General features: G+C 31.5%; 1 protein-coding gene across 14 annotated transcripts in view; it reads right to left on the reverse strand.

The window, feature by feature from the left end:
* Positions 1-717: 717 nt before the first annotated feature.
* Positions 718-14701, reverse strand: part of LOC143252455 (uncharacterized) — a 39655-nt gene continuing 25671 nt past the window's right edge. For 4 of the 14 annotated variants that reach the window (XM_076504601.1, XM_076504590.1, XM_076504587.1 and 1 more), the window contains 9 exons: positions 14428-14532; positions 13589-13746; positions 11789-11909; positions 10712-10793; positions 8922-8972; positions 8734-8817; positions 7960-8123; positions 1624-1691; positions 718-1084 (listed from right to left, as the gene is read on the reverse strand). In XM_076504601.1, the coding sequence (XP_076360716.1) occupies positions 980-1084; positions 1624-1691; positions 7960-8123; positions 8734-8817; positions 8922-8972; positions 10712-10793; positions 11789-11909; positions 13589-13746; positions 14428-14532 (938 nt within the window). In that variant the 3' untranslated portion in view covers positions 718-979. The other 10 variants (XM_076504594.1, XM_076504593.1, XM_076504588.1 and 7 more) reach the window with 9 other exon arrangements.

Here is a 14701-nt window from a genome sequence, read left to right on the forward strand (position 1 = left end):
AACAAATAGGGGAAAACCACTAATTTCCTACGTAAAATACATAAGGGACCCGCTCAGTAATTAGCAGGAGTCGGCTGCAAGTTTGTTTTTTTTTTACATTTTTTTATGTGACTCACATATTATTAGAGGGTCAGCAGCCAAGTCTTGAACCCAAGGGAAAGTTGCAGAATAAAGAACTTAGACGTATGTTCTAAAGTTTCCACAAGCTCTATGCTTGACTAATATCAGGGTGAAGGAGAATTATACAATGCCTTCGGGTATTTGTCTACTAAGCCTAACGAAAATCACACAATAACAATCATAACAGCCACGTTTGCTCCGCAGAAGTTGATAAAAATGGTATTTACTAGCATTCCATACGTACCTAAGAATTCTGTTGTTTTAAAAATGGTAAAAATATTATTACAACGAAATGTACCTGGCGTCAGTGAAATAACAACTAGGTTCGGACTTAATTTTGATTTTTTTGTATTAGTTTATTTATTCCTTCTATTATTAACAGCTTTAATTATTATAAATTGTAATTTTTAAGTTAATGTTTTACGCTACAAAACGGACCATTTATACTTAGTTCACCGCAAAGAACTGAATTCTTGATTTTTGGCATTTTAAGTTCGTAAATTTACCGCTGACCTACTGGTAAATGTTAAATCTGCAACAATCAACAAGTTAACTAATGTTTTAAATCACGTGACTGTAAGACAGCAAACACACACATTTTATGATGTTTATTTATTTCAAAGGTAAGAAGTACAAATAAGACATTATCAATCTATTTTAAACGCACCCTTCGGTCCACTGTCAGAATTCTGGAAATAGTTTCATTGACAAAAATATCTTCTCAAACCATCGATTTACCCAAGCTTCATAATTACACACTATCTCATGTATTAAGAGAGGTTCAAGTTACAAACCTAAGTACCAGAATTTATCAATCAAAACTTCCTTGAACACCGACATCTGGGAACAATTTTAGTTTTTAAAAATTCCAATTCGTTTTGTACTCGAACCAGTGAATTACCGAAATAACTTCTTTCGAGATAACTGCCATTAGGTCTGGCATCCCTTTGCTACGAATCGTAATCTAACCAAGGAGATAAAAACAAACAACCATCAATAAATTTTGAGGTTAAACATGCTTCGTGATTGTACAAAAGTTATGTTCTCACATAAAAACAACAGTGAATTACGTGTATTCCGAAAAGTCAAAAATCGAATATTGTTTTCTTTGAAATTTTAGTTACAAGAATGTCAAGACGACAGTCAAAGCTAGAATATGAATTATAATACTAAAAACAAATGTCTTCTGGTGGGTCAGCGGTAGGTTTGGGTTTATTTTGTTTTGATTTTCGCGCAAAGCTACTCGAGGGCTATCTGCGCTAGCCGTCCCTAATTTAGCACTATAAAACTAGAGGGAAAGCAGCTAGTCATCACCACCCACCGCCAACTCTTGGGCTACTCTTTTACCAACGAATAGTGGGATTGACCGTCACAATATAACGCTCCCACGGCTGAAAAGGCGAGAATGTTTGGTGTGACGGGGATTCGAACCTGCGGCCCTCAGATTACGAGTCGAGTGACTTAACCGCCTGTCCATGCCGGGCTGTAGGTTTGGGAACTTACAACGTAAAACTTCGGGTTCGATTCCACGCGGTGAACAGAACGCAGGAACATCACTGTATGACTCTGCACTAAGAAGCAAACAAACAAAATTAAGAAAAAAATAATGTTTAATTATTTAGTAATTGGTGACAATTTTAATTAAAGTAATTAACCAAAACGTTCTTCTGAAAATTATTTCTTTTATATAATGACTTACAAACGATACCATTGAACAAATCAATTATTATGAAGTTAGAATAATTAAACTCTAATACGAAAACTTGGTTAATAAACTTTAAGCAAAACCAAATTTATGAGAAACTAAAATCAAATGAACACCCTGTATTCCAAGATATTGTACGTTATACTCAAACGCAACTTGAAGTCGACAAACAATGGGTACTTTTTACTGTTTTACTTTAACCAATTATCTTACAGCTTTCTAAGCGTCATCAGGGTTAATGTAAGTGATTGATTTTCTCAGCTGTTTTGTGGGAAACAACTCAGCTATAGAGAATCGTCATTAAGACTGAAGACATGCACATTTATTAGCGTTAAGTCTCATCAGTTAACCGTGAAAGTTTCATTTATATACCACACGTAATACGTCATCACTAAACAATGGACATCATGTGTATATGTGAGGGAGAGGTTCATACAACAATACATTTTTTTTGTCTTAAATGTTGAACTATTGTTAACTGTTATTGCACACAGCGCCTTATTACTATCACTATCGGTGGCTTGCATGAAACCACTGATAGCACCTTCCTCTACTAACTCTGAGCGGGTTTACAGTAAGAAAGAGCATCTGGATAGCTCACCTTGAGGACAACCAAAGAGGCTTTTCGTTAATACCTTTCCTCATAAAATCAGTTGGGAATACAATAAGCAGATATTAATCAGATATCAGTTACAAAGAGACATAAACACAGCATGCCGTCTTATATTCTTCTACAAGAAATGTTTTATTTACTGCAAAATGTGTATCACATATTGTTTCACATACTTTTATCAAAACTATGATTCTCAGTTCCTAGCATAATAAATCCACTGGCTTAAGGCCATACTGTATGAATTTTCTTTGGTGTGCAGGTTGTGTTTATATGTGTTGAGTCAAAATATTTTGGTAAAACCAAAACTAAACAAATATGTAAAGAACGTTCTCAACAGGCGTCTTTGGAACATCTTGAAGTTTAAAATTTTATTTTCATACGAAGAAATAATTGTAAACTGTATACATAAACATGACTTCTATAAATTTCATACTCGAAAACTACGTCAGTCTGTCTGTCTTTAGCGCGACTTCTTAAACGATGTCTTTTTCTTTTTAACGGAACGGATCTGATATATTGAAGTGGCTGAAAGAGAAAGACAGTGAGATTTTTGTGCATTAATTTTCAAAAACACACAAAATAGACTTAAAATGTGTGTGTATTATTACAATTTACAGCTTTTACACAAATAATATTAGTTTTTTGGAAAAGGTAAGTCGTTTCGATCACAATTCTCAGGTGGTAAGTGCTCCCTGAATTAGTTAACACTGACATCTTCAGCTGACAACTCTTCTGACAAACAATCTGACAACTTACTGTTCAGAACTTTCTTATTTCTTCTGCTTAAGCAAAGTCCCTAGATGCCTGTCCTAAAAACCAGTCTTACTAACTGTAGATTGTGACAAGATAAACTTCATGAGTAAATATGCTCAAAACGAAATTCAAATGTGTATGTTGTAAATGAATATCCACAAACAAGGAACAACAAAATATCAAAACGTGAAAACTAAACGGATAAACTATTCTTTATAAAACTATATTGAACCACACATCAGAAACAAAGGTGTTACCTTCGCCAGCTATCAACAATAAGATATACTTTGCAATAATGAACAACGTGGTTAATAGGTAAACAGATATTATTTTACTTTTCACAGCTTCCATCAATATGATTTATTTTGCAACACTCAACGATGCGTTACGCATGCATATAATCACTTAAGTCGTCAATACACTCTCGAACATTGTTTCGCTAAGTGTGTTGCAACATTAGTAACCAATAGGCCTAAGATCTGTGATAAAAGTCACGTAAACTGCAGCTGTTAACACACGTTATTCATAACTGGTACATAGCTGATTCGAATCAATGGTGTGTAAAAAGTGTTTCAGATCCATCTTTTGTCTTCTGCAAATTACTACCTTAAAACCCTTCGCTTGGTAATCGATACAAATTATTAATAATAAGTTCAAGATTTTTGATTGGCGAAAGAAAGGACTCTGTGTGATCATCGGTAAAGTCACGTGCTTTAAGCTTCATGTGTAACATTAGCAAGGAATCTGGGGCAAGGTTTTTACAACGGTAACAAAAACGTTTCAAGTTTTTAATATTACATAGTTCTGTCTGTAATAACCATCAGTTCGAGCTAGGTTTCGTTCAGGCACGACTGAGCCCCGATTTTTATAATTACCATGGTGTAAAAACCTAATCATCTCTTTCACTTTCCTTTGTTCCCAATGTTGTGGGAAGTCCTTTCGCTTTCCACAGGGTAGTTGGATGTATCATTAAAGAAAAGAAAAACGAAGCCAAGTATTTAGAGCATAACATGCAATTAACCAAAAACACGGACAGCGGTGCATGGCGCTGACCAACACACACAATTCAATAGAGACGAGATTCATTACGTCATCATATTTTTTAAGCATTCAACTACCCTGGGTTCAACAAGTTGACGAGTTGACAGATCCCCAAGGGGTTCAACAAACTGACGAGTTGACAGACTCCCCCAGAGTTCAACAAGTTGACGAGTCCACATATATCCCTCACGGTTTTAACAAGTTGCCAAGTTCACAGATCCCCCTCCCCTTTAAGTCACCAAGTTGACGGCCAACAAATTCTCCCTAGGAACGGAAAAGGGAATGCTTGAACATCGCGTACATAAAAACTTTGAATGGGAATTATTAAGGAAAAAACAAAGTTAACACACACACAAACATCTACATAAAAACTATTATTTGGCGACATATTGTGAATAAATTGTTTTCATTTAGTTATATGTGTAAACTTGTTTCATTTGCTAGAAACTATATTCTTAGGTCGGGAACATGGGAAATAATATGTGTAACTTGACACTAGGTGTACATATCGAAACGAATTAAAACAAACAGATCTACGGCTGACCTCAGTTTATGATGGTATATTAATTTGTTACCAAAAACGTTAATAACATTGTAGCGCCATCTAGTGGTATTTTACAGTTTCACAAATAAAAATTAATTTGTTTTTGAACAAAATAATGCAAGTTAAATTCATTTTAAGAAATGAGGATACGATTTTCACCAAGCAGATATCAAATAGTCCTAACATCTTATAATAAAGAAAAAGGCTTTTATTCAAATACTTAATAAATAAAAATATCAACTTCCTAACAAAAATTAAGTTTCTTAATAATCTTTGTTTATTCTTTCTCAAATATAAAAAATTAACTGATTTAATAGGATTTTTAAAAAAATTAACTCGAAGTTAACACACTACCAGAATATTAAAATGTGCTCGAAACTTCAAAATAAGTAACAAAAATTATGGCTAGTAAGTCACTGTTGTTGTTGCTGTACTTTATGAGGCATATTTTTCAAACTCTTACCCAATTTCACACAACAATGTTATTTACTAATAGAAAAATGGTGATTTAACAATTTCAGACATCATATTCCTCAAAATATGTTTTAATGGCGTAAATTTCAAAAAATAATTAATTCTTCATCGACATCTGCTCATGACCATTGTTCATATAAGAGAAACAACAAAAATGTCACAAAAAATCTTGTACATGTGTACTTGAGGTGGATTGGAATATCAGATGAAGGAACATTAGAAAACCTCAAAATACATTTCTATTTCAAAAAGGAAAACATAAATTATGTATTTAAAAACTTTAAAATCACAAGATATTACATCAAATCATTAATACTTTAGTTTTGTGCAGAAACAGTAGTTCTATTGTTAACAAATGTACAATATATTGTAGTTTACTGTGCTTACAAGACCATTAAATATTATTGGTACATCTGGCCATCACTAGTTTCATAACCACAGAGAGTAAACGTGTGCTTTCATAAAGTATATTTCATTCTAACCAATTAATTCTGTCAGACTTCACACAAATATTACTCAGAGAGAAAATGTTTATTGAATAATTTTGAATAAATTATTTCCAATCTTATCTTTAGCAATGTGTTTCTGTAGGACAAGAATCTTCTACAAATCAACACATAAACCTTCAAAGCTAATCATATTTCTATTCTAGCAATGTGGTTCAATATAACAAATAACTATATAAACTTCACTTTTAGTTTCATGTTCTAATGATAGGTTAAAACTGAGTAAACTACCATATACACCTTGAAAACGTCACTTTTAGTTTCATGTTCTAATGATGAGGTTAATTAGAAGAAATAGTCTCAATAAACCACTTTAGTGTCACGTTCTAATGATGAGGTTAATTAGAAGAAATAACCTCAATAAACCACCATATAAGCCTTGAAAATGTCACCACTAGTTTGATATTCAGGGTAGTAACTCCAAGAAATAAACAGTAACTAACAACATTCACAAGTATAGCATAAGAATAGTCTTCAGTACATTTATCTGTTAATATCAAGAATTAGAAGAAATGTCACCAGGCATTTTCTCTTCACAATTTGGTCGAACTTTCACGTGTTGATAACATTCTCATCTAAAGGAATGATACATTGAGTGCAGAATTGTGAAAAACACTCATTGTGCATGTACGAGAAAACACCAGTATCATTCGACATAAAGTTTTCGCTTCTGTCACTGTTCATGGTAAAGAAGATGGTAAGAACTGCTGTAAGACTCTAAGTTATTGAGTATTAAAAATTTACGAAGATTGTATTAATAACCAGGAGGCAACACTTGATGTTGACTACCTCATTTTATCAAACATCACTCTCCGAGATAAATAATTTGACTTCAGCCCTAACTCTGACTACATTAACTACTTTAGAATTTTTTTAGTACAAGCAGATCAAATACTATACTGTTCTGTTTCTTTTTAATTATAACACACATACAAGCAGAGTAACTTGTTAATTACTATTTAACCACTTTTAGTAATTAATTGAAAATACAAATTAACACCCAAATATCTTGCTTTAACAAGTTTATAAACATTTAAGACAAGTTCATATGGTTTACAAACAGTATGTAAAGACAGGTCAGCTTAATAAACATTTTAAATCTATGATTCAACAATCATAATTCATAGTAATCAGTCATGAAAATCTTATTATTAAAATACATCAAAATCAATACAGTTTCAATTTGCTTTTTTTTTAACCCATTCCTAGATTTTAACCCTTTACAGAAGGGTCACAGGTCAAAGACCATGTCATCACATTTATTGAGCTACTATTTTATGAATTTATCTCCTTAAGTTTGGTATGAAACTGTAGATTATAATTAAACTTACCATATTATACATTATTTAATTTCTTAATTTAAATGTATTTTATTAAATTTAATGAGTCTGTTTAATATATACACCTAAATATCAATTTTTTGTTTGTCATAATAGTATGCTGAATGCAGCACTGGTTCAAATTAAATGTTTGTGATGTCACAATTCTCAGTCTATAGTTTTGTATGAATTAGAAACTCAAATATTGATATTGGAAAGCTTGAATATAAAATAAAAACCTTTTATCTTTTCTATTTACTGAGCTAGCACTATATTTAGTGAATCAAATACAGTGGCCTCCTTCTCACCTCTTTCTATTTTTGAAAACAGTCTCTTATATACGACATCTAACAAAAGTTATAGAATGAAAACTATAAAAAGCAGAAAATGGTTACAAAGTCAGAGCCAGGGACTGAGCTCTTGCTCAAAAGTAACAAAGTTTTCTTAATTTCATAGCCATTTTGGGGTTTTAAAATGTCTAATAATGTCAAAACTTTTACCCTAAATATAAATATAGTCTTTGTTATATCACTGTACAAGAAAAAAAACAAAACATAACCCAAGTTCTTCAGCCATTTAGCCTTCATTATGAGGAGTCTACTTGTCTAAAAATACTAGATATTTTCTGTTGATACTGCAACTTTGATATATTATAACTTCATAGTTGTGTGGTATCAACACTGCCAGGTAACATACACCTACTAACCCTAAAGACTGAAAAAGCCTTGATTTGTATTATATACTAACCCTAAAGACTGAAACAGCCTTGATTTGTATTATATACTAACCCTAAAGACTGAAACAGCCTTGATTTGTATTATATACTAACCCTAAAGACTGAAACAGCCTTGATTTGTATTATAAAGCTTACATAAAAGTCTTACGTTTGGGTGGAAAAGTAACAGGAATTCTTCTCTGCTGTTGAAATGCAGGTAGAATCACTTCAGGATCCAGAGGGAGCCACTGAAGTTCTCCTCTAGTAACATCTTGATAATCATCTAAAGTCGACAACTTCTGGTTAATTCTAGTGTGTAGATCGAAGGCTCCTCTGTAAAACAAACAACTTCTGGTTAATTCTTGTGTGTAGATCAAAGGCTCCTCTGTAAAACAATAAATTATAATCTTAGCTAGAAAATAACAGTTAAAATGTATATAATAAGGAACATTACAGAACCCAATAATGATATGTTACATGTGTTATCAAACTGCCATAACATGTTTAAAGCCAGTGTTATATATTTAATAAACCAATATATACACACACATATAATCAGTGTTACACAATTAATTACAAAACAACAAACCAACGTGTATACAATACCAAGTACACAACAACGAACCAACACGTATACAACAATGAACCAACACATATACATTAGTCAGGTACATAACAATGAGTTCAACATAGGTGCATATATAACAAGTGATTCACTCCCAGCAGTTATTAATTTGAATCCTGGAAGAATATTAATTAGTTATTGCTGGGAAGAGATTGATAGTACATGAAGTACTCTTCTCAATTGATAAAAAACAAAACTAACAGTATCCTAGTCATAATACACACAACTTCTTTAATCATCCAAGTCTATCTAGTTTAGTGACAACCCAATCACTGTGTAGGCAATCAGTTTACAGTAGTAAGTGATTTTTTTTGTTACCTGTGGGTTGAGTCAAGAGCTTTGAACAGAATCATTATCTTCTCTCCTTTCTGATGTGACAGAAAATACTGTCCAATAGGTAAGCTGTTAAACAGTAAAAAATATACATTAAAAGAGAAGGAAGAAATGAACAAATATTTAACAAATTTAAAAAAATGTTTGTATGAGCTGAAAACATCAATGCTTACCTAGTGAGAAATACCATTATATGGTGAAGAAACTGTAGACATTCTTCAGTGCTACAAAAACAAACATACATGTACTTCAGTCAGTTGTGTTAGTCAGTATTATATTAATTTCTTAATAATAATGAGATCTTTTTTAAAAAAACATAACTTAACGCAATGTAAAGTGAAACTATACTTTGGAAAATTTGTAAATTGAATTTATCATTGAACTGTACACAATATTTTTAACCCTTTAAGTGCACCCACTGCCATATTACGACCACATACTGCAGTTTGAACAGTCACTAGACAAGACACAGACAGCGAGCTTAGCTACTGATTGACGTCAAAAATGACATATGTTGCTGCTGAAAACATTGGTAATACTCACAGTTCAAATTTTTTACAATTTTTATGAAGTAATGGACCAGAAATGACATCAAATCATTACAGTGTTTTCACACTTGAAGAGGTAATAAACATACACAAGTTCACTATGTTTCTGGCTCTAAAACTAAATTACTTGACAATGTTTAGAGTGATGAGTGAAAAAAAAAAGTACAAACCTAAGGGGTTAATATTTTTTTCACTAAAGAGAGTTTTGGTATAATGTAATATCTGCGTAATGTCTGGAAGTTTCAAAATTAAAGTATCTATGGAATCTTGAATTTTCATAAAATAGAAAAAATGCCAGACTGAGTGAGTTATAATTAATATGTTCAGTGTTAGTTGAAGGAGTTTCAGTGAATACTTTCATCATTGATCAAGCTTGTAAGTCAGTCAATCAACATGTCTGTTATATCAAACTAGAGAGGAAATTTTGCAAATAAGTGACATGAACCGTATTTAAGTGCACATTAGTTTCAGAATTTCTGTTGAAACATGTTTTTTAATAAGTTAGGACTATCAGTGACAGAGCTCATTGCCCAAAAAGATCATCATTGAAGAAGGTAATTAATTTGTTCTGATTGAATGTATTCCAGTTTGCAACATTTTAAACAATAAACCAACAAAAACCATCCAACAACAAACACACAACATTTGCATCCTTCAAGAAACTTTGAATAGCAGTGAGATTCTATCATTTAAAAATTGTAAAAGGTAACAAAATAAAATGTTATGCACCCTGAATATTACTGTGTAAGGAAACTAAAGGAAATACCATCTATAACATGGTACACAACTCTTCAGTTGTTTGTACATTCAATACCAAAATATTCATTAAACTGACACTTTTATTTTTGACGACATATCAGTTCAAATCAATGCTGTCTGCTGAGATGGCTATACAAATAAACTAGTTTCTCAGATGGCTATACAAACAAACAAGTTTCCCCTTTTTTTAATTTCTTCCATATTACCTTCAACTAATACTTTATTATTCCTCTGCTTGTTACAATTTCATGGAAACTTCCTCCACTGCAGCTGGTCTTCATCACCCTCATCTGGACTCATTAGAGGAAGTGGTCCTGAATCCAAGTTACCCTACAACTCATTTACTTGTCATGTACTTTCTGTGAGGAACATGTAACACTGTCTGTAGCCTTAAATATCAAAATCCTTTGGTTTCAATCCTCCTTATGCATTAACCACACAAAAGATAATAAAACATATTTCCAACTGTATTCAACTGGGCTAAGAAAATAATTCTTCATTATATTTTACTTAATACATGACTTAAGTGCTTCCCTTCCAAGGGTAGTTGTAAATAAAGTTTTTATATTCTGATAACATGTATATTAACAGTTTCATTATTTAACATGGTAAAAGCAATAACTGATGAAAAAAAAATTTTAAATGTGAAAACTTACTTAATCTTTGGGGAAGCCAAAATTTCAGATAAAGATTTCTCTTCTTTCAGTAAAACTTCTGAATTTAGAGCATTAATCCTTACTGAAACAAGAAAGTTGAGAAAAGAGATTGCCTTAAGTTAATGAAAAAAACATCACAAATAATTGAAGTTTCAACTGAAATAAAGGCACACTGACGAGACTGAAGTATCAGACTAAAATTAGAAGTATGCTTGATACACACAAACACTTCTCTAAGTTGGTTTTAGAGTGATAAATTATTTTTCTGTCTTTTTTTGTCTACTGTAACATTTATTGACCAAATTAAATCTTTTGTATTTGTTTCAGGCTGTTCAATTTTATTTCCTGCTTTACCTTTCATTTATTTATTTACTGTTATACCCACAAAGTGACAAGATTTTAGGATATGGACGTATCCAGAAGGTAACAAAATTTTATGAAGTAAATGTATGCAAAAAGTGACAAGATTTTAGGATATAGACAAATAACAAAAGTGACACAATTTAAAGATACAGATGCATATCCAAAAACTGATAAGATTTTAAAATTTAAGCATATCAAGTGACACAGTTTCCCAATACAGACACATACAAAAATTGTCAAAATTTCAGGATGTAGAAGTGTCAAGAAAGTGCCAACATTTTGAGATCTGGATACATCATGTGTAAATATTTTACAATATACAGGTATCATTAAAGAGTGCATTGTGAAAATGACAATACAGATGTACAAGACAACATTTAGGATATGAATACATCACAAAAGTGTAAAGGTTTAGAAAACTGAATTTTATTATTCAAACACAAAAACACAAGTAAATTTCCATGTTCAGATCTTGTTTGCTCTAGTGAATATAATTTTTTTTATCTAAATGACAAAAATATTTAACATTAATCTACAAAAACGTCAAAAACATGGTTAACACAAGAATCTGCAAATAAAGTAAGAATTATAAAAATACTTAAAATTTTTAACACAAAAAATGAAAAGTGTCCATCACACAGCTATTTAAAAAATTTTTTTAAAGTACCTAACAGAAAAGCAGGATAAATGTCTACACATGATTCACAAATATACCTTGAAGTAGATGACTGTTTGGTAAAGTCAAAAGGTCAACCCACTGATGGCACAGCTCAGACGGAGTAGTAATTTCTCCACCATACTGAGGAAGGTATTCTAGTTTTGGAAATAAATTCCACTGGAAAAAAAACAAAATAAAAATAGCTGTGTGACTCAAAGACTTAACAAAAGTGTTCATTAGGTAACACAAAACATTTAATTCTGATTTCCAATGCACATTTCTTTCATTACAATTGTTAGTCCATTTTTCTATAGTTCAAATTTCAATCAGTAGCTTATTACAATGAATCGTCTCAAACATCTAAGTTTTCAAATCTGCAGATGATTTAGATAATTTTCTGATTTGTCACATGTACATGCTTACTGAAGATAATCCTTGATTTATCTCATAAAACCTTGTCACTTTTCGAGTCTGATTTAATAACTTAGTACTGTTAATGTGCATATGTATGGACATATTTATCCATGGTTTATCCTGTAAAAACTTGCTGCTTCTTCAAGACTGATTTAATGACTTAGGCTTGTTACATGAACATATGTATGGAACATAATCCATGGTTTACCTCAAACACTTGCTGCTTCTCTGAGAATGATTTAATAAGTTAGGCCTATTAATGTGCATATGTACAGAAAATAATCCATGGTTTAACTTATTATAAAACCTTGCTGATTCTTCAAAACTGATTTAATGACTTAGGCTTGTTACATGTACATATGTATTGAAGATAATCTATGGTTTATCTTATAAAGCTTCCTTATTACACTAATTCTTCCACAGTAAAAATTGACTTTAAACTATTACAATATTTAAGTAGTTAACAAGTTAGTCCAAAAGTTTCATATACTCACTACAAACAGTCAAAAGTGGGAAAGGTTTAGTGTAATCAAAATGCAATTCATAAAATTAAACCATTAGTCTAATGAGTGATAAAACATTTGAAAAACTTTGGAAGTAGAACGTGGTTAGTTTGTCAAATTAAAAATACATTATCTGTAATTCATATTTGGTAAAGATAAAAATAAATAAACATTTATGTTAATACAGTCAGAGATGAATCTTCTTATTTCATGTGATGAATGTATTTACATGTTTACTGTTTACTCTTTTTATAGATATTTGATCACTTTGAACTTTTTTTCCCTCGAAAAACAGCAGTTGGTAATTAATAAAGACATGATCAGGAGGTTTTTGTTGATGAGAGCAAAGTTATCAAGTATTTAGTGTAATAAAGTATACAGTCAACAGTACACAATACAATGTGCATTACATTAAAAATTAACCAAAAATCATTCACAGATGATTTTAATAATGTGGTCTTTGCCTGACCAAACCCACGAATAATTTATACTTGTGAGAAAAATGTTGGAAACAAGTGAAAATCAGAAATTGAAACAAAATTTAATATTTGAATTCAATGAAAAATTAAGTCAGGGCCACAAATTTCACTTGTGTTGATAATTTTAGTTATGTGTAACTTTTATATGAAGTTAAATACAAAATTATATAATCTTTCAATTTTCTATATATTTTCACTTTTCTTAATAACTTACAAATTTATTGAAGTATGAACATCTGTTGAAGGACTTGTTCCTCAAGATGTATTCTTTCTCAAGCCTAATGTGAGTGATTTAATGACTTACAGTTGCAATCTCTCTCTTTGTTAATGTGAAGATGACCAAAGAAGGCTTTAACATTGTTCTGTATTTTATTTTAATTAAAATGCTAATACCCATACCAGCCATCTTGAGAATATATTTTTACTTCAAGTTGGTTTCTCATCATCGTAAAGAACTTACAGGTTTGTTAGAAGGAGACCGAACACAATCCAGGGTGCGTCTTAACAGAAGTTTAAGGTTTTCAAGTTGCCACAAGCTGTAAACTACATTTTCAAATGGTTCCATTGGTGGATATTCGCTTGGGTCTTCCACTCCTGACAGTAATAAATAGCATACAACTAAATAAGGAAAACCAACCAGATTTTAATTCAAAATGAACTGAGGCAAGGACAAGAAGAAGGTAATTTTACCCAACAAAAAATGAAAGTTTTTCCAAACAAATTCAGCAAAATCCTCATGTGCCTATTCGATCACACCAAGCATCCCTCCAAACAGTACACACAATCACATTAATATACAAACCTAAAATATTCACCTCAAATGATTAATTTCTGCTTTTTATATAAAATCCTGCAGGGCTCGTAAAAAAAATGTCAAAGGTCAAAATTGCTTTTCAAATAACCTTTAATGAAATAAAGAAATACAGAGGGCCACATGAACACACCTTTGTTGAAATTGGGGAGGGCAAGTGTAGGGAAGAACTAATGAGCATATAAGGCAAAAAACTTTTCACTAAAAATATTCAAATTGGGATGGTATGTGTCCATTTTAATTTTTCAGATAATTATAGTTATGCCAAGAATGTGCAATTTCCTGCATTTTCTAAAACAATGTAAAATACATTATCAAAATACAAAGACTGCACATACTTCTTACCCATACATTTACTTTCCTTAGTGAAAACACACAAGAAAACCCACTTTTAGTTCACTTACTAAACACAATACTTGTGACCACAATAAAATGTGTAACATAAAATATGAACATAAAAACACTCTAAAGCTCCTCAACTTTCCTACCTTCTTGGGAAACTGTCAACGTACTGGTCCAAGAACTCTGTTTATCTCCATCTTTCTTGAACATTCTTTCTTGCAGAGTCAAAATCTCATCAAGGGTGGAGGAGGCTGTACAAGAAACACACAGAGTGGATGATATTTCAGTATTTACAATAATCATTGCAATCAAACTGAAAATCCTCAGTTATCATTTAAAAATTATAACTGTACTAATTTTGGCTTAGAGAACAGAAATGTATCTAACACTTTTAATTTTTGATCCTATAATTTGTATTAT

Source organism: Tachypleus tridentatus, chromosome 6 (assembly GCF_004210375.1).
Source record: "Tachypleus tridentatus isolate NWPU-2018 chromosome 6, ASM421037v1, whole genome shotgun sequence".
NCBI classification, from domain to species: Eukaryota; Metazoa; Arthropoda; class Merostomata; order Xiphosura; family Limulidae; genus Tachypleus; species Tachypleus tridentatus.